The sequence below is a fragment of the Ailuropoda melanoleuca genome, chromosome 1, assembly GCF_002007445.2.
Source record: "Ailuropoda melanoleuca isolate Jingjing chromosome 1, ASM200744v2, whole genome shotgun sequence".
Lineage (NCBI taxonomy): Eukaryota > Metazoa > Chordata > Mammalia > Carnivora > Ursidae > Ailuropoda > Ailuropoda melanoleuca.
Window position 1 is genome coordinate 175,511,595 of NC_048218.1, and position 22,137 is coordinate 175,533,731.

The window sequence follows — 22,137 nt, forward strand, 5'->3', positions numbered from 1 at the left end:
ATCAGAGGCTGCATCTCAATTTCTGCCAGTTATGGTCTATTTCTAGTTCTCCCTAACTCCTAGGATATACCCTTTAAGGGTCCCAATTAAAAGTATGGAGTATTTTGCCAGGGTCCTGCCTTGTCCTCCTTGAATTCTAGTTTGACTCACTAGCAGTACAAAATTGTCGAAGATTCTACTCAGCATCTCACTATCTTAGCTGCCACTCTTGGGCTTCTCAGTCTCACAGCCTGTGGTGCTTACAAAATGACAAAAATAACCCAAGATAAAAAGTGTCACCAAATACAGTGTGTACCTCAATGTGGTTCTCTTCACTCTGGGATCTTTGCCCTTTGACACAGATACATTGCATGTAGATTTTTTTTTTTAATGCAGCTTTCTCATGTTTCTCAGTATGGGTCTTAGTTTGAAATAAACTAGTCTATACAGATGAAAGTGGAAATCAGATATTGATTGATCTTAGTGGCCTATCTTTATATATGAATCTATATCTTAATGGTTCCAGAAGAATTTAAAACAGGTTGGCCTACCTACGTAAGTTTATTTTTCTGAGTTATATTTACTGTTTGAAACTTATATTGTGGGATGCCTGGGTGGCTCAGCCGTTAAGCGTCTGCCTTCGGCTCAGGTCATGATCCCAGGGTCCTGGGATCGAGCCCTGCGTCAGGCTCCCTGCTCAGCAGGGAGCCTGCTTCTCCCTCTCACACTCCCCTTGCTTGTGTTCCCTCTCTCGCTGTCTCTGTCAAATAAATAAATAAAATCTTAAAAAAAAAAAATATTGTCTGCTTCTCCAAAATACTTATTATTTCTCTGTTACAATTATTATTTAAGCTTATATTCAAAATGCTTCTCCTTAAGAGTTCAATCTGACTCAATACATATATAATATGTATTCGGGAGCTCCTTTATAAATGCGGTCCTGAACTTTTTTTTTTCTTTTCTTTTCTTTTTTCTTTAATAAAAGGCACAATGTTCTCAGAAACTGGATTTTTTCACAGTAAAAATAAAATTTACAACATAAGTTTTTACAATAAAAGTTACAAATACAAGTATCTACTATTTCATAGAATGATGCCTGTATAACTTTGTTCTTTGACAATTTCCAGTTATTGCTCAAAGGATATAAGATTTAGGAAATGGGTTGAGCAGAAGCTATAAATATCTCCTATAGTTATATTACCATAAAATCTCGATAATTCAAAATTGAAATTTATGATCACTGAAACATTTCCTAGCTCAGAGCTAAGAAAATCTTTTGTTGCATAATTAAATGTATAACAATTGTGGAGGTAGTTAATCCTACTCAGGAAAGCAAATTGTTAGTAAGGACTACCTTAAAGGCACCAACTTTTTGTATGCCTATGAAGAGCAGTTACAAAATCAGTCTAATCTATATCAAATAATAGCAATAAATACTTACACTGTCTCATTTTTTAATCATTTGTAAATATACTTAGTAATGACTGCAAACTACAATGGGTAATTGAAAGTGCTGAAAACTGAATCTCTCATCAAAATAAACTGCAAACTAGATTTCATTGTCCACCATTTTTACAGTCAATTAATTTTAAAAGAAGAAGGGGGAGGAGGGGGAAGAGAAGGGAAAGAAGAAGAAGAAAAAGAAAAAGGAGAAAATAAGAAATTTTGCTTATAGAACCGTTCTTTTAAAGTCATGGTCTTTGTAACCTTGTGTTCCTGAAATATTACCTACAAACTCAGAAAAATATTTGGCTATAAACAAACAAACAAACAAAAAAATTAGGAATGAGTACAGATTCAACAGATAAGCATCCACGATTATATTCTTCCAGCTCAACAGATAACTGGCTTTTAATACAATTTCAGGTCATCATTCAGTATTATCATTGCTCTGAGCATTTGTTCAAAACCTGAATTTGGTTTTTTAGCAGATTAATTTACCTTGGTGGATTAAGTATCTTTAAAAATTTACAAGCACTCAAGACACAAAGGTACTAGCACCTTTCATTTTTTTTTTTTTTTTCTCAAAGGCTCAATTTTATTTCATCTATTTCCCTGGCTGAAATCTTCCTAACTCTCTGCTCACATTCACTGCTAGAGATGTAGCCATCATAGTGGCCATCTGTCAGAAATGGCAATTACTTTAGCATGTCACAAACCAGCTGCAGAAATTGTATGCACACTATATGTTCATAATAATGTCTTATTACTATTAATGAAGAGACTACATTTCATGAACCACTGTATCAGAAATTCATGACAGCAATGGGGATAATATGATAGATGCCAAGATATCAGGGCCTGCTTGAATCCTTTGCTGAGAATGAGTAAGAGTCCTCAACAAAGCCACCACCACAATATACAGAGGCATTATAGTTTGAAAGTAAGAACACAGGATTTGATGAGAGGCACTTCAAAACTTTGCTTTTCCATTTACTAGTTGTATGTCCTTGCTATTCACTTGCTATTTACTTGCTAAATCTCATTTTCACTGTGTTAAAAATAACCATCTCCAGATATTGTTATGAGAATTAAGTAAAAAGTGAAAAAGTGAACAGCACAATGCCTGATATACAGGGATACTCATTAAATGAGAATTTCCCCACCCTCACCTTCTACTCTAGAACTGAACATGGGCTCAGTATAGTATCATCTGTGACCGAGCCTTAGTTCCTTCTCTATCTGTACCATAAATGTTAGCCTTTCCCCACCTGCCCAGCTCTCCTTCCTTGCTTCCTAGCAGCAGTAAATGAGACTGTGTGGACTTCTGGAAGCCATGGAGTCTCTTAGTCATGACCCAAGTATGTGGTCATAAGAAACCAAAATGACTTGTGCGAGAGCATTTACTTTTCTGGCCCTGTCTCATCTGCCTCTAGTTTACCGCTGCTATGACTTCCCCACAGCTGCCATCAACAGCAATGCTTCTCCACTGGAACATACACGGACCTCAAAATTTCTAAAGGTAAGGATTTTTCTACAAAATAACTGGCAGAACCCTTCAAAAGTGTCAAGATCAAAAAAGACAAAGAACAAATGAGGAAGTATCACAGACTGGAGGAGACTAGAGAGAGATTAAAAACTCAAAATGAAATATGGGATCCTCTGCAGGATCTTGGTGTAGAAGAAGGACATGAGTGGGGAAACGTGAAACTCACATAAGGTCCGTAAGGTAGTTAATAGTACTGTATCAGCGCCAACTCCCCCATCTCAGTAATTGTACCATGGTAATGTACAATGTTAATTTAGGGGGGATAAAATGAATAGTCTGCTGATCTAATGGATAACATGGCGACTACAGCTGATAACACCATATTCTTTCATTGAAATTTGCTAAGAGAGTAGAACTTAAATGTTCTCACACACAAAAGGTAAATATGTAAGGTGACAAATGTGTTACTTAACTCAATGGGGTGAATCCTATATATATATCATTCCTTTGTACACTTTAAATATTACAATTCATTTGTCAATTATACATTAATAAAGCTGAAAACAAAACATTGGAGGTTATATGGGAACTCTCTATACTATTTTTATGGCCTTTCTTGAGGTCTAATATCATTTCAAAATAAAAAGCTAAAACACTTTTAAGTGTGATTATTTGAAACTTTATTACGAAGGAACCTCTGTCCCAATGGATTTGTTAATTGATATATCACTGTAAATACGCCTATTGCAGTAAGGCCACCACACAAGTTAATGAAAAGTCAATTCCAAGGTATAGAAAATCCACCTTAATCACCACTATTAGTTCGCAAATCCACTAAGAGAGTATGATGTCACCTATATACACTCAGTAATACCAAGGACTTGATGACAGCAAATAATGTTTTATGTGACGAGTAATGTTATTAAATAAATACATCTTTTGATTTAACATTACTGAATAACATGCTTAAACATTAGCTCAACTGAGACCAACTTTTCACAGAAAGAAAGTGACAGGAAAAGATAAGGAAGAGAGACAAAGAAGCATATTCTAGTATGTACCCCCTCAAACCTTCCATGCTTTAGGGAACAGCCTTGGTCAATAAGCTCTGTACAAAGCCCACTGCAACAGGAAAGTAAGTCTGTTCTGCCACAGCATGTGTTTCTGTAACGTGAATCAGCTCACAGGGACTATGGAGAAAGGGTTTCAGTATAAAGCAGAAGCTGCATTAGTTCATATGGAATTTTTTCCCAGATCATTAATGCTTTGCCTCATTAATAATAGCAACTGAAGGCTAAGTACACTAACGGCATTAAGCCAGGAAGGAATCAGTATTATACATTCAATCCTTCTAAGTACTTATTGCAAGGTTAACCCTGATCTTTTGTTTTAAATATATAAATAAACAAACAAACAAACAAATAAATAAATAAAGGTAACACTGAACGATGAGCAGAGGACACACCTCTGGTATCAGTACATTTTGTACAAAGCTTGCAATCTTCTCACTATTTGTAACTTCTGGTGAAAATGTCCCTCTGCCCTTGTATACATAGAAGAGCTCAACCCTTCCTTACCTCGCCTTCCATCAAGTTACCTTCAGCTGTTTCGTGTTAAATAAATTCTACATTTACTGCAGTGCTTATTTATAAAAAAATTTCATGTCGTTTAAACTGTGCTAGCAGTTTTACTGAATTGTTGTTTTCATTAATGCTCTATTTGCAAAGTTGCATAAGCCCTACTACTTTATGAATTTGCAAACTGCAACTTTCCAGAAATTTATATATAATATTATAATAAAAATGCTGTATTTCCACACTATACACTGAATATATAAAATGCTGTCGCAGGATTTTTTAAAATATAAATGATCTTACTACCTTGTTTCCAAAGATTTTATGTATCAATGCAATGTGTCATATCAACTTGTAAACAAAATGACAAACTACATTTTCTATTTAGCCTTAAACTCATATTTAGTCATGCATTTCTTGAGTCACACATTTCTTAAATAGATAGAATGCTCTAATATAATAATGATAATTATCATCTAAGTTAAAACCAGCCTAATACATTTTGTAAGAAAAGCAAATATTCAGTGTTCACATGAATTAAATATATATTCATGAACATTAATCAAACCAACATCAATCTTTTCAAATGAAGCAGTCTACAAAATGTATAAAAATAATAAAGACATTTAGAAAGCATTTTTGCTCATAAAACTAAAAAGATATTTACATGTCTTTTATACAGTATTACATCATGCTAAAAAAGAATTAAGCAAAAGACTTTTTTAATTCCTCAAAAAAAATCATTGCTTAATGATTATTTGTTGTTAAATAATATAATACCAATCACTAAACATTCTTTTATGTAAACGGCTCCTTCTAGCAACAAGCATTATGAAAGAAAATTTGCATTATTTGTACATGAGATACAGCACATAATTAACTCATTAAAAATACAGCTCAACCCAAGGAGCTATAATTTATTATATCAACCCCAATTCACATATACTATTTTTAAATTAATTTATATAATAAATATCAATTAGTTTAATATTTACATAAGAGAATTGTGTTCTCTTTTTCACATAGTCTATGATGCGCTAGCGTACTTTTATGGACCCATGCAACCCTGAATTTCAAGGAGCCTTTTTTTTTTTTCCAATTACCTATTCAAATTTACTTGCTTAGAGATAGTCAGCATGTTTCTCTTGGAAAAAAAAAAAAATACTGCACAATTGTCTGCTTATAGTGTGACCTCTTTCACTTGGGTGGGTATCCTCTCCATCACCGACTAAGTGAGAATGTAACCTTGTCAAACCAAAGGCAAAAGAATAATGAGCACACAACAGGCTAACCCAGCATGGAAAAGGCTGTTAAGGAGGTTGCAAAAAAAGTACTCTGAATGACAAAATAAAAGTACAGTCCAAAGAGTAGGTTAATATTAAAGGAAGCACTCAAGAATACGAGAAGCATTTAATCCCCATCTTTGGATGTCTGCCATGCAAAACTCCAGTCAAATGTATTTATTTTATTAATTACTAACCAGATTTAGCTAATATGTTTTCAAATGAATCCTGGTAAAACAGGCTTGAAGGAGACACATTTATGAAACATCTATTTCCACAAAGCGCTAGCCAAAGGTAAGTATGAACAAGTAGATCATAGTTTGTCAAACAATTATATTCTCATCCAACAACAAAAAAATCATTCCAATTAAAGAACCAGAGATATAAACTGGAAGTCTTCACCAAACACTAGGATTTCACCATCGTTAAAACAAATGACAATAACTGCTATATTAATTGCTACCCCGATGCACTAACTGCCATAACAGGCAAGCACAGGAAAACATTTTTATAAGTAGCTGAAACCAGAAGAAATCAGGCAAGTTCTGTAACAGTCTTCTCAGTGTGAATTTACTTTTAAAAGAAACAAATCTCAAATCTAAACCATTCAAGCACGTGCTGGGACTATGTATTATATCATTGTGTCAGTTATGCACACTTTGACATTCTTTTTCTACATTAAGACTGGAATGAAATTCTTGTCCCTGACCAGTCATAATACATTAACAGAGAAACAGTGCCACCTTTTGGTCCCAAACAAAAGCCTCCAGTCTGCTAATCTTCCAAACAGCCTTATTTCAGTTCAAACACTGAGATATACATAGAAATGTCACTGAATTTCAGTTGCAGTTATCATCTTGTAGAAATATTGTGTACCTACACAAACTAATAAAAATGAAAGTAACATTAAGGTTGCTTAAAGACGCAAAATTTCAAAATAATCCAAACTGATACCAAATACATGTACTTTAGATCATCAATATAATTTCTAATTAACATTTCATTAAAGACATTTTACCAAATTCCAGGATGTCAACCAACTGATATATTTTAGATATAAAAGAAAAATACTTTTTTATAGCATTGTTACATTTCAAAATTTATTTTTAAAATAATTACATTTAAAATGTACCTATTAATAATTGGTGATGATATTAACAAATTACCAGTTAAATCAGACAATTATAAATAATTTTATATATAAATATAATATGTTTCTGATTTACTTACACCAATGACACAATGTCACCACGTTGTACTTCAAAATTCCTCACTTTCCAGTGGTTCAAAAGCACCACATCAGATGATTGGCTCCCCCCAGGATTCAAAGAAGGCTAAAAAGTAAGGAGAAAGAGACACATCTATCATTTGTATTTTTCAATCTTCATGGTTCCTTGCACTTCATAGCTCTAGTGCAGTGCAATAAAACATTTCTAATATAGTAGCTTTCAATAAATTGCTGTTCTAAAGTAACTGCCAATGATGAGTTTTCAAAAAGACTCATCAGTATTCTTCACAGGTGAACCGGGGGAAAAAATACATTACCAATACTTATTTGAAAGGAAAATGTTATAGATATTCAAATTTTACTAAGCTCCAGTAAAGAGGTATGAAAAGCTTTAAGAAGGATTATTTAAAAAAAAAGAGAGAGAGAGAGAGAGAGGAGGAAGAAATGAATCACACCTCCCAAAGGAATATCCAGATAGGATCTAATTCCACAGTAGTGCACATCATTGTTCCATTTGGGAAAAAGAAGAAATAATCTCCAATCAACCAGGGAAACAGCCATATGAAGAAGAGAAGGGAAAAGAAGAAACAAGGGATGGGACAATTAATGGAAGATGTGGGCATTTCCCACGCTGACCTCTCTTCTAGAGAGAGCAGGGAGCGAGGGTCCTGGTCCCAGTTTTTACCTAGGAAGTGACCTTCAGCCTAGGATTCAGACGAGTCTAGATGTGCCTGAGGAGTGATGGGGCAAAAACTGAGACCCGTTTTGTGTAAGAATTCATCTGAAGGTCGGGAACCATCTCGGCATAAAAATTTGATTGAGGAACCATGAAGCCAACACACCTGTCACTTGGACAGGGGTGCCGAAAAAGCCAGTGGAGAACAAGTCTGAAACCTGAGGTGGGAACAGAGAAAATAAGAAGAGAGTAAGAAAAACTAGGAGAGCTTTCTCGCCAGTGCCTCTCCTGGGTGTCTGAGAATACCATGAGGGGAAACCGCAGTCTCCGCGGTAGTGGGGAGGGGGCCAGACCGCAGCTGAGCTGCTCCCCCTCGCTGACAGCAGGCGGAGAGAGGAGACAACAGCCACAGCCGCTGGAGCAGGAGCCAGATAAACAGTGGGTGCCGCACAACAGCCAGCCCGGGAGCAGCAGGGATCTTTTTCAAAGATTTCTGAAATTAGTTGTAGATTTCCACAAAGCTGATGTCGGCAAAGCTGTAGAAGCTTTGTGTGGGGGCAATTATCATGATCTAATTTTTTACTCCCCAGGTTTTTTCATGGCCAGAATATAGTGGACATCCCTGAAGATCTCAAACACTCCCACAGCTTCTACCAACTCCTTTACGGGATGATGCCTAAGTACCGCTATCTTTATTTTTAAATTCCGGGCTACTCATTTTACTTGATTATCTCATGTAAAATTCAGTACGACTGAATGGAATTTGCCATTATTTCTTACCAAGAAAGGTTTTCTTTCTTATTTTCTTACATCCTAGTTACCATTTTCCTGGTCGACCAGCTTAAAATCTTGGTCATCTTTTTACTTCATATCTAACCAATCACCAAGCCAAGGAGTTTTTTGTTTTCTTCATCAAGTCTTTCACTTATGGCCCATCTTTCCTCTTCCCTCTCCCATTAACGTGCTTCAAGCACCAACTGTCGTATAACTCACCATGTATCTACACTAATCACTTTCACCTCCAACTCAGAAAGGAATGATTCCATTTCTTTCCAGCTATATGATTTTGAGCAAGTTATTTAATTTTATTATGCTTCAATTTCCTTACTAGTAAAGTGGTGATAATTAGTAACTTAGTTAATTAGTAATAATACACAATATTAGCCAACACTGACCAAGTGCTTACCATGTGCGCTGTTCTATTAATGATAACCAGGCATACTGAGGGCTCACCATGTGCAATGCACTGTTCTAAGAGCTTTACAATCATTAATTTACTTGGTGAGATCATTCACTTCAAGTGCATAGAACAGTTCTTGACCCACGGACAAGCTCTCAGTAATCTCTATTATTGGTGATACTGCATCACAATTTTAATGATAGGTAATTTGGTGTCCTTTCTCAGGTTCCTCCTCTGGCTCCATAATAAAGAACAGAGCTGATATAATAGGATGAATCCAAGGGGCTTTGTTGGGCCATGTGCTAGGGAATGGAGCTTCTGCCATCACACAGTAGGGTTAGATTAAAAATTCAGCTTCCGTAGGGGTTCATTCCCTCTCATTCATATCTCCATCTTTCTCTGTCTTTAAGTTTAGTATCTTGTGAGTCCTTTTCCCTTTTTTATTTCTATTTTTCCTCCTACACAACTGATGTAATAAAGGTGGCCTGGGGGAGACCATCTGAACCATAAAGAGAAAATCTCCTTCTCATTCTACTTTGACTGGGTTTGTTTCTTTTCCTTGCCATCAGATTAGTGAAGAACAAAAGTGATTTAGCAATTTCTCACTGATCTTCCTTAGCCTCTTTTATTGGTGTTTTTCAAGTTTGTGACCACCGCTCATAATGAGAAATGCATTTTACACATGCACGAACACACAATTCTGAACAAATTTCACAAGACAATAATTACCTTTACTACATGTACCCTGATATTTTCTATTCCCTTCTAATCTGTTTTGAAACTTCTGTCTATAACCAACCATATTAAGTTCATAACTACTGTCTGGATTTTGCAACCTACTAGTAAGTTGCAATCCACAGTGCTAAAATCATAGCTTTAGACAATTCTTCTTCAACCATTAACCTATGAAGGTTGCATTTTTCCAGAACTACACTTTTAGTTCATTTGCTCCTGTTTTTAAATTCTTTCCCTGAAAAATCTCATCAATATTCTCAGTTGCGAATGTCACCCACATACCAATGACTTCTAAATGCATAGTTTCAAAATCACTTCCTCCTCTATCCTCAATCCTCAGCACTTCACACTACAGCACATGCACATAGTAATGTAATTTTTGCTTACCTGTGTGTCTCCACAACTAAGCAAGAAGCACTTTTTATCCATTATGGTAACCCATTGTTATACACCCAACACCAACTACTTCTCTGAGATTCAGCTCATAGCTCTAAGTGGTTGCTTGGCATCTCATCTGATCAAGTCATTCCTTTACCTTAAATCCTTCACTGACTTCCTAATACTACCAATGACTGGCTTCAAGATCAAAATCAAGACACACATGATCTGCAGGACCCTATCAATCCCCACTTACATAGTTCCTACCGGTTAAATTAAACCATAAGTAAGTTATTCACTGACACTTCCAAGGCATCACATGAACAAATATATCTGCCTGAAATGTTGTCCCCTCTTTCCACCTTCTGCCATCTTGTTATACAGGAAAACAACATTTGCGTCTCATGAAGCAATTTCACAGGAATTCTTTCCTAACCCTCATCTCTCCTTCTCCCCATTCCCAGCTTCAGTGTCCATTAGGTGATCAAAACTCTCAAGTTCCCCCATCACCAACCTGTGATCGTTTCTATCACAGCATATTCAAATGTGCATTGTAATTATTGCCTTGTCTCTCTTTCCAAGAGTCTGTAAACATTTTGAGAATATGTTGTTTCTTATGTCTGTGTTCTTCACACGTAGGCACACAGGGTGATTAATAATTTTCAGTGGAAAGAATGAAAAATATCAATTATTAAAATTCCCAAAAGCTTCCCAAATTAACATGCCCAGAAGAGGATCATATTTCACTCCAGCTCCCAATTATATTTCTGTATCCCCCTCCTTAGTTAACAGTATCACCATTCACCCTGTTCTGCAGACTAAAATACTCCTGAGTCAGCCTCAGTTTCTTACTCTCCCTTTGGGTCTCTCATCATCCGACTGTTCCTCTGCCCAGAACACCTTTCCCCTACTTGCAAAATTCTACTTATCTCTCAAAGAACAGCTTGGATGACGATTTCTGTGTGAAGCCTTGAAAAAACAAACAAACATACAAGCAAACAAACAAACACCTTCAGTTTCCTTGTAGAAATTAGGAAATTACATCCTGGTGCTCCAAGCCCAAGGACAAAAGAATCCCCACAGACTCAAATCTTGACGCTTGGATTCATCTTCCCCTTAGAGGATCACCCATCAACCAGCTTTTCTAACTCCAATTGTTACAGCCAAAAGGTAATGAGTTGTAAACAAAAGATCTATGTAGGGAAAAAAAATCCCAGAAGGAAGCATGTCTAATTTCAAACAGTCAAATATTAGAATCATCAGTCAACACCTAGAAGACCTTGTTCGATTTTATAAAGGAAACAACAGAGTTTTCTTTTACCTTTCCTTTCCTCTACAAGGTTATACTGAATCATTCTCCCATCTGTGCTCCCTTAGCTATTTAGGTTAACTTCAGTTAACTCTTAAAACCTTGGTATATGTACCTGCCTACATATATCTCTTTCACTCAACTGTAAGCTTTTCAGTTGCAGAAATCATGTCTTACCCATGTTTGTATGCCCAGAGAAGGGCTGGAAAATATTATTTCTATACTTCAAAGTTTAAAATATTGAAGGTTTTTAAAAGCATTTTTAAATAAGATGGTTCCTAGGCAATGTACATTATCTGAACAATGTCTACATTTCTTTCAGAAAAAACATATTCTAGGTAAGTCTAGCAAGAAACCTTTTCTGCGGCATCAAGCTAGGCAATTTAAACACTAGGAATAAAGTTGAACAGTGCTTTATTATATGCATAATGAAATAATGCTAACATAGTATTCATTATGTGAAATAGAATAAAGCAGAATAAAATTTTCACAACAAAATAAAATTTTTTCTTTACAGTTCATTTATGAATACGAATAATACATGTAATAAAGAAAAATTTTCTTAAATTGGGAAACTGTTCTACAGGACTATAACAACCATAGTTCTTTGTACTTCAATTTAAAAATTTATTAAAAAGAAAAAAATACTTTAGTTCCTGAGTTTCCTAAAACAACTTTTGAGAAGAAAAATAATGCACTAACTTCAAAATGAAAAATTTATTGAAAATGAAGAAAATCTCATTCAAATATGCTATTTCAGAAAAATTAGTAAGTCATGTTATTACTTGGAAATTTTGCATCTCACTTTCCCTTGTGGGAATGGCAGTTTATGCTTCAGACAGAGCAAATAATCTTTTCAATTCAAAGAACTTATACACACGAAATCTAAATTAAAAGTCATAAACTTTCGGAGACTAATATAACCAGAGTCTATATTTTCTTGTCATATTGTTAATACCTTAAATCCTAGATTCACCGAGACTACATCATAATTATAACCAACTTAAGATAATCAACTTTGGAAGTAAGAAACCTCAGAGAATATTTAATCTGGGAGTTTCCACCTCCATATCAAAATGTGTGACTGTGTTAGATGTTCCTCCTAGTAGTCAAAGAGCTTTCCAGTAGTAAGGGGAAAAACACTGATTATCATTGGGATTACAAACCCCACAGCTGTCCTGCCCACCTTTTCTTCAGTGACTTGCATCTTCAAACTCAATCTATTTGTGGGCTTCTCCAAGTAACATTAAGGTTAAAAATCAACAACTTACCCAAAACCAGACAAAGACCCCACCAAAAAGAAGGATTACAGACCAATACCCCTGATGAACATGGATGCAAAAATTCTCACCAAAATACTAGCCAATAGGATCCAACAGTGCATTAAATAGATTATTCACCACGACCAAGTGGGATTTATTCCCGGGCTGCAAGGTTGGTTCAACATCCACTAATCAACGTGATACACTACATAAATAAAAGAAAGGACAAGAACTATATGATCCTCTCAATAGATGCAGAAGAAACATTTGACAAAGTACAGCATTCCTTCTTGATTGAAACTCTTCACAGTGTAGGGATAGAGGGAACATACCTCAATATCATAAAAGTCACATATGAAAATCCCCCATCGAATATCATTATCCATGGGGAAAAACTGAGAGCTTTTCCCCTAAGATCAGGAACACAGCAGGGATGTCCACTATCACCACTGTTGTTCAACATAATACTAGAAGTCCTAGCCCCAGCAATCAAACAACAAAAAGAAATAAAAAGCATCTGAGTCAGCAAAGAAGAAGTCAAACTCTCACTCTTTGCAGATGACCTGATACTCTATGTAGAAAACCCAAAGACTGGGGTGCCTGGGTGGCACAGCGGTTAAGCGTCTGCCTTCGGCTCAGGGAGTGATCCCGGTGTTATGGGATCGAGCCCCACATCACTCCTCCGCTATGAGCCTGCTTCTTCCTCTCCCACTCCCCCTGCTTGTGTTCCCTCTCTCACTGGCTGTCTCTATCTCTGTCAAATAAATAAATAAAATCTTTAAAAAAAAAAAAAAAGAAAGAAAACCCAAAGACTCCACCCCAAAATTGCTAGAACTCATAAAGGAATTCAGCAAAGTGAGAGGATATAAAATCAATGCACAGAAATCAGTTACGTTTCCATACACTGAGACAGAAGGAGAAATTAAGGAGTCAATCCCATTTATAATTGCACCAAAACCCGTAAGATACTTAGGAATAAACCTAACCAAAGAGGCAAAGGATCTGTACTCAGGAAACCATAGAACACACATGAAAGAAATTGAGGAAGACACAAAGAAATGGAAAAACCTTCCATGCTCATGGATTGAAAAAAGAGATATTGTTAAAATGTCTATGCTACCTAGAGCAATCTAAACATTCCTTATCAAAATACCATGAACTTTTTTTCACAGAAATGGAACAAATAATCCTAAAATTTGTATGGAACCAGAAAAGACCCTGAATATCCAAAAGAATGTTGAAAAAGAAAACCAAAGCTGGTGGCATCACAATTCCGGACGTCAAGCTCTATTACAAAGCTGTAATCATCAAGACAGTATGGTGCTGGCACACATAGATCAACGGAATGAAATAGAGAACCCAGAAATGGACCTTCAACTCTATGGTCAACTAATCTTTGACAAAGCAGGAAAGAATATCCAATGGAAAAAAGACAGTCTCTTCAACAAATGGTGTTGGGAAAATTGGACAGCACCATGCAGAAGAATGAAACTGGACCACTTTCTTAAACCATACACAAAAATAGACTCCAAATGGATGAAAGACCTAAATGTGATCAAAATCCTAGAGGAAAACACAGGCAGCAACCTCTATGACCTCGGCCACAGCAATTTCTTGCTAGACACGTCTTCAAAGGCAAGGGAAACAAAGGCAAAAATGAACTACTGGGACTTCATCAAGATAAAAAGCTTTTCCACAGCAAAGGAAACAGTCGACAAATCCAAAGGACAACCAACAGAATGGGAGAAGATATGTGCAAATATTTTATCAGATAAAAGGCTAGTATCCAAAATCTATAAAGAACTTATCAAACTCAACACCCAAAGAACAAAGAACCCAGTCAAGAAATGGGCCGAAGACATGAACAGACGTTTCTCCAAAGAAGACATAAAAATGGCCAACAGACACATGAAAAAATGTTCAACTTCACCCAGCATCAGGGAAATACAAATCAAAACCACAATGAGATACCACCTCACACTGGTCAGAATGGCTAAAATTAGCAAGTCAGGAAACGAAAGATGTTGGCAAGGATGTGGAGAAAGGGGAACCTTCTTACACTTTTGGTGGGAATGCAAGCTGGGGTAGCCACTCTGGAAAAAAGTAAGGAAGTTCCTCAAGAAGTTGAAAACAGAGCTACCCTATGAACCAGCAATTGCACTACTAGGTATTTACTCCAAAGATACAAACATAGTGATCCAAAGGGGCCCCTGCACCCCAATGTTTATAGAAGCAATGTCCACGATAGCCAAACTGTGGAGAGAGCCCAGATGTCCATCGACAGGTGAATGGATAAAGATGATGTGGTAAATATAGATAGATAGATAGATAGATAGATAGATAGATAGATAGATAGATAGATATAGGAATACTACTCAGCCATCAAAAAAATGAAATCTTGCCATTTGCAATGAGGTGGATGGAACTAGAGGGTATTATGCTAAGCGAAATAAGTCAATCAGAAAAAGACAATTATCATTTGATCTCACTAGTATGTGGAATTTAAGAAACAAAACAGAGGGGGCGCCTGGGTGGCACAGCGGTTAAGCGTCTGCCTTCGGCTCAGGGCGTGATCCCGGCGTTACGGGATCGAGCCCCACATCAGGCTCTTCTGATATGAGCCTGCTTCTTTCTCTCCCACTCCCCCTGCTTGTGTTCCCTCTCTCACTGGCTGTCTCTATCTCTGTCGCATAAATAAATAAAATCTTTAAAAAAAAAAAAAAAAGAAACAAAACAGAGGATCATTGGGGTAGGGAGGGAAAAATAAAACAAGACAAAATCAGAGAGGGAGACAAACCATAAGAGACTCTTAATCATAGGAAACAAACTGAGGGTTGCTGGAGGGGATAGGGGTTGGGGGATGGAGTAATTGAGTGATGGACATTAAGGAGGGCACATGATGTAATGAGCACTGGGTATTATATGAGACTGATGAATCACTGAATTGCCCCTCTGAAACTAATAATTAATTGAGTTTAAATTTTTAAAAATCAACAATTTAGAGAAGTCTTTTGGGTAGCCCTTGCTCTAAGAACAGAGAACTGTGGTCACACCTCAGCACCACTTCCTTACTAGCCAGATTACCTTAAACAAATCATGTAACCTCCCTAAGCCTCATTTCCACATCTATATAATGGGGATTGCAGTACAACTACAGGGCTGTTATGAGAAATAAATGGAAGGTCCACAAAGTGTTAGCACAGTGCATGATACAGAGTAAGTAGCCAACAAATTAAGATGATAAAGAGGATGCCAGCAACAACAGAACAAACAAAAGCAAAATCAAGTACAGTATTCTTTCTGAAAGATTTAAGGTAAGAAAAAGCCTTTACATATTGCCCTGAATGTTTTTCCTTTTAAATATTAAACTGGAAGTTTTCAGGCTGAAAATTCTACCTCTTATTTCTAAATGCTTGATGGATTGTTTCTTCATTTTTTTTAAGATGACAAAGTCAACATACTTTTTTCTTTTTTTGGAGAAGGAGAGAGAGATGGGAGGGAAGGGCAGAGGGAGAGGGAGAGAGAATTTTAAGCAGGCTCCATGCCCAGCATGCAGCCTGACATGGGGCTCAATTTCACAACCCAGAGATCACAACCTGGGCTGAAATCAAGAGTCAGAAGCCTAACCAACTTGGTCACCCAGGCGCCCCAAGTCAATATACTTTTATTCTAGATCTCAATTGTTTTGCTTTAAGGAATTAATCTTCCCAAAATTTAATGTGCACAACTATTTAGTTAAAAATATTTTCTATATGGGGGCGCCTGGGGGGTGCCTGGGTGGCGCAGTCGTTGAGCATCTGCCTTTGGCTCAGGGCATGATCCCAGTGCTCTGGGATCGAGCCCCCCATCAGGCTCCTCCGCTAGGAGCCTGCTTCCTCTCCCACTCCCCCTGCTTGTGTTCCCTCTCTCGTTGGCTGTCTCTGTCAAATAAATAAATAAAATCTTTAAAAATATACATTTTCTATAAAAACACTATGTCCATTATGTTTTAAATTACCACCTTTAACATACACACATACACATAGACATATAAAAAGATATTCATCAAAACTCCAAGTCATTAGCTCTAACGGATGAGATTACGGTTTCCTTTTCTTTCCTTTTTTTTGGGGGGGGGGGAGGATGATTCTTGTAACATTACAAAAGGTTATGGAGTAATCTCCTCTGACCTAGGTATTATATCATTCACTCTAAGAAAGACAACATAAGTCAGCACATGTTAATAAATTATGCTAAACCTAGAAACAGCAGATTTCAAACCTGCTTTTGGAACAAGTACAACACAGCAGTTGGGCTTTAATGCTATCTCTGATCAAAGACTTTGCTGAAGGATTTTTATTTCTCCTACAAACAAATATCTCCTACAAACAAATATCATTTCAAACCTGCTTTTGGAACAAGTACAACACAGCAGTTGGGCTTTAATGCTATCTCTGATCAAAGACTTTGCTGAAGGATTTTTATTTCTCCTACAAACAAATATCATTGTCAAGGTATCCTAAATTCTCAGCTTGTGTCTAAGTTCAAACCAAATGACAGTTTGGGGGGAATTTATGTCTTGGTTTAGAAAAATAAAACTCCCCTAGAACACTGAACGGAGACATGATGGATTTCTTACCCTGTAAAATTTAGCCACGGCCATCAATCAGTAAATATTATTCTGATTTTGATTTTTTCTATAAATTTCTTATTCATGTTTTTGCACATTCATTTTTTAATTTAAAAAAAAAAAGTTCCCAACCTATAATTCACTACCTGTCATCCACCAACAAAGCCTGGTTTTAACCTCACTTCTCTGTGTGCAGTGCTTTCGAACTTTTCAGGCCTATAAAGAGCACCACCCACCCTGGCAATATACAATCTAAAAATGTTTAAACATTAAATATTGTGCTTTTCAAAGAGATGGTACCCAGTTAGAGCCATGAGGAACCAGCAGTAGCTCTCAGATTTCTCTTGAAGAACTGTTATTTAGAGAAATGATGGTTGTCTTTTTTTAACTGCAGCACTGGCCAAGTGAAGCATGAAATACAGTTAAAATAAATGTATATTCTGATTATAGAATTATTATGACTATGAGAAGCCACACTTTGGAAAGAATGTGGATAAAATGGTCTAAAGTGTCATCTTCCTTCCCTATTTCTTTAAAGATTCTATTTATTTATTTGAGAGAGAGAGAGCAGAGCGAGCGAGAGAGAGATCATGCACTTGTGGGGGAGGGGATGGGCAGAGAGAGAGAGAGAGAGAGAAGTAGAGTCCCTGCTGAGTAGAGACCCTGATGTGGAACTTGATCCCAGGACCCTGGGATCATGACCTGAGCAGAAGGCAGATGCTTAACCGACTAAGCCACCCAGGCGCGCCCTTCCCTTGTTATCGAGGCTTCTAGAGTTCTGGGATTTGTCTCACTAGGTGTACAAAATAAAATGGGTAATAACTGTGCCCAAGTCTGCATGAAGATTTAAGTTAGAAACGGACCGTTCCTTTCAGGTAAAGGATACTTATCACTACCCCTTAATACTTGACCCCCTTCAGTGATCAACCATCTAATTCAAAAATTATTCAAGCTTTTGCCCTTAGGTCCCTTAACCTGGCAAGGGTATTAAAATCTAGAGTCATACGTATATTATGCTTGAGCACTAGAAGAAGAAATTCAAATCATAAGGCACCTCAGGAAATTTATACTTATTAAGCCCTAGTTACATCTGACACTTTATTAATAAGTAAAGAATAATGGGTTCTTCATGCCTGCTCCAGCTTCCAGAGGCTCCCTAACAGGCGTGTCCAGAGATATCATGAAGTTCCCACTAGAAATCCCTCTCTACAGAGTCACTTGAGAGCTCTGCTCTAGACCAGTCACCCCGCCTTGACCAAACAGTCCTGGCAGCCTCTTTCTGCTCACGTGTGTAGACTCTGGGCAAGCCCCACAGGAGCTGGACAAGAGGTACACTCTTCAGGTGTCCAACTTAAACAAGAGGGAAAAAAAGGATGCCTTCCCTAAGGATATGAAGCTATAAAAATTCATCCGTGCTTTCTTTCATGTGTTCATTCCTTCACCCCTGAAAACTAATGAATTCCAACTCTGACAGGCACTGTGCTAGGCAATGGGATTTTTCACCCTTGCAAATCCAGATATGGACCTAATCACATTTTATTCAGAGATCTGAGAGCCTTTTAAAAAAAATAATTTGTTTTAATCTCATCCTCTTTTTTACAGACATACAGTTCTTCAAGCATTCCCCACTTAAAATTAGAGGGAATATTTTCTTCCCCCTTTTGATATTTCTGCATGAAATTTCATTCACATAAAAATAACTTGTTACTTCTGTAGATACTTTCTTATTTTTTCTTTAAAAAGCAGGTCCTTAGGGCTAAATTAATACAATTTTAAAATGGACATATACCATATTAGTTTAATTTGGAAGCACAGCGAGTTGCTAATTTTTCATTCTCCTAACTTTTAGATGTATTTCCGATGCACCATAGAGTGACGCATCACAATTTTATGGGTATTCTCATATATTACTTGAACAAATAAAAATCTTTACAAACTATCTACAAGGTAATTTGCCAAAACATATCTAAAGTCTTTTAAGTGGTCTTACCCTTAGACCTGGAAATGTCACATTTGGTTAAACAATATGGTACAGGGATACTAAAAGCCATTAAAAATCACACTGCAGAAAAATATTTAAGGATATTTGGATATGTTTGGCAAAATAAATTAGGTGAAAATGTAATAAATTAAAAAAAAAAAAAAAAACTTGTGTGATCCCGTATAGAGAAAGAAGGGAGAGACGGTGGGGAGGGGGAAGGAAAATTGTACAGAAAAGGATGAGAAGAATTTATAATGGTTGAGAAATGCAAATTTTGAAAGCCTAGGCTTAAATCTGTTTAATTTTTAACAAATTAATCCTTTGCTCCTGTTTCGTCATCTGTAAAATGGGTAATAGTACCTTCATCACAGGGTTATGGGGGATACTAAATAAACTATTATATTTACACTGAATACTACACTCTAATGCCCCAAAACAGGGATCGGTCAATATTTTCCAACTATTAGTGTTATAGAATAACATCTTAAAATTAACTAATTCTGGAAGGTAGTGTAGATTATTTTCATTTTGCATATTTTTCTATATTTTCCAAGTTTTCTTCAATCAATATGCAATGCCTTAGAGCAAAAACAAACTAATTTTTTAAAGAGAAAGACCATCTGATTTTTGGATCCTTTTATTACAGGTATTTATAAAGTATGTTTTCTTCTTTAACAAATTCTTCAGTGTTTAAGCATCCCCTTAGCTCAGATCACTGTAACTAGATGGCAAACTTTCTGGTTCGATGCAATAGTGCAATAACTATAAAACACTACCATTAAATATGTGTATGGTGTTTCCTTACTAATAAAATAGATATTGAGATACCTTTCCAAATTAATAGCTCTAATTAATCATGACAAGAAATAGATCATGTATAATTAATGAGACATAAAATTTATATAAACATTTCTACATATTATCAACAAGACAGATTGTTATATGCAATATAAGCCAGCTATAAGGATACATCTATACATTGGTACCAAGATACACCTATACACTAACAAACCCTTAACTTCCTCATAAAACTGAATAAAGCTTTCTTAGTCCCCAATAGATCTAGAATCTCTCTAATGTGTCCCCCAGACTACAAAAAAACAAAAAAAAAAAGAGGTTCATAATAAGGTATGTAGCAACAGAAAAACGTGATTCCACAAATAACAAGTGTTTTATTTTTAGTAGGTTGCTTGGATGATTTCTCTTGCTGTACAGAACTCCAAACAGGCCATTTTCCCTAACAGATACAAGGGCATACCAATCTATTTACTTCTTTTCACTTGTACAATATTTGTTAACAAATCTGTGAAGATGAGACCATGGTTTTAGATCCTTAGCTCCTCATTGTTGAACTTGATGCGGCATCCTACAGGGAGGGGAAAAAAAAAAAAACCCATTCTAGAAGTAAGGAAGTGCATCAGTAGAAATTAAGGACCCCTGAATTACATGAATCAAAGCGATCAGAATTAAAAGGTTCAACTGTGAAGGAAACAAACAGCATATTAAAAGGAATTAAAAAGCACTGTGACAGATAAAAGAGACAAAAGTCCTTATATTATTTATTGCTACAAAATAAACATCATAAAACATAATACAAAATCATTAGTTTGCTCTTGATTCTGCAATTTAAGCTATGCTTAGCTAGGTGGAAGTCAGCTAGTCCAACCTGATATCACTCAGGCAGCTACAACCATAGAGATACAAGTGGCCTCAGAGGACAAGCTCCACTGTGCAAGCAGCTAACAAGCCTCTGTTTGCATGGTGTTTGCTCTAATTCCACTGGCCGAAGGGATTAATGTGGCCAAGCCAAGAGTCAGGGTAGGGGATTACACAAGAGCTTGGGAACCAAGAGGCATGACTCATGGGAGCTGGTGGTGGAAAAGGGGACATTAATGTAACAAAGTACCAAAGTCCTTTTGCAAAAGGACTGAAGTCCACAGTTGAGGATCCTAGGGTGCAATTCAAGTGCAGTTCATCTTGAATCAGAGGCTTATGAAGTAAAAAGACAAGCTATCTGTCCCCCAAACACCCAACATGCAAAAGAATGACAGAAACAGGATAACCACAATAGATTTTTGAAAAAGAATAGGAGAATCACAGAAGTCATTTGTCCATCACAAGTCTGATATCCACCACCAGATGTCAGGGCCTCCTACTCCAGGGACAGGAATGTTCTTTAACTTGGACTCACTTCATTCTCTGGGATAGTTCCCTAATCTGTTGTTGTCCATGGCTCTTTGCTCTGCCTGATGGGCTTTTGACTCCAAGATGGGTTCTTTTTAAAAAGAAATGCTTCTGGGGGCGCCTGGATGGCTCAGTTGGTTAAGCGTCTGCCTTCTGCTCAGGTCATGATATCAAGGTGCTGGGATTGAGTCCTATGTCGGGCTCCCTGCTCAGCAGGGAGTCTGCTTTTCTCTCTCCCTCTACACCTCCCCCCACTCATGCTCTCTCTCTCTCTCTCGAATAAATAAATAAAATCTTTTTTAAAAATGCTTCTGTTCATAGTAAGCTGGGGCCCAGAGGCCTCTTTTTAAACTGACCATCCCTTTTATTTTTCTCATTATTTTTTTTAAATTTTAATTACAATACAGTTAACATACAAGGGTGTATTAGTTTCAGGTGTACAATATAGTGATTCAACAATTCCATACATTACTCAGTGCTCATCGTGATGAGTGTACTTTTAATCTCCTTCACCTATTTCACCCATCCCCCCCATCCACCTCCCCTCTGGTAACCATCAGTTTGTTCTATATTGTTAAGAGTCTGTTTTTTGGTTTGTCTTTTTTTTCCTTTATTCATCTGCTTTGTTTCTTAAATTCCACATGAGTGAATTCATATGGTATTTGCATTTCTCTGACTTATTTCGCTTAGAGTAATACTCTCTAGCTCCATCCATGTCATTGCAAATGGCAAGATTTCATTTTTTATGGCTGAATAATATTCCTGTGTGTGTCTCTGTGTGTGTGTGTGTGTGTGTGTGTGTGTGTGTGTGTGTGTGTAACACTTCTTTA

The 22,137-nt window shown here is 36.7% G+C and overlaps 1 protein-coding gene across 6 annotated transcripts in view; it reads right to left on the reverse strand.

Annotated features, from left to right (window-relative positions):
• IMMP2L (inner mitochondrial membrane peptidase subunit 2) overlaps nucleotides 1–22,137 on the reverse strand; it is an 816,344-nt gene that overhangs the window by 741,061 nt on the left and 53,146 nt on the right. For all 6 annotated transcript variants that reach the window (XM_034670716.1, XM_034670690.1, XM_034670699.1 and 3 more), the window contains exon 4: nucleotides 6,996–7,099. In XM_034670716.1, the coding sequence (XP_034526607.1) occupies nucleotides 6,996–7,099 (104 nt within the window). The remainder of the gene's footprint in view (nucleotides 1–6,995; nucleotides 7,100–22,137) is intronic.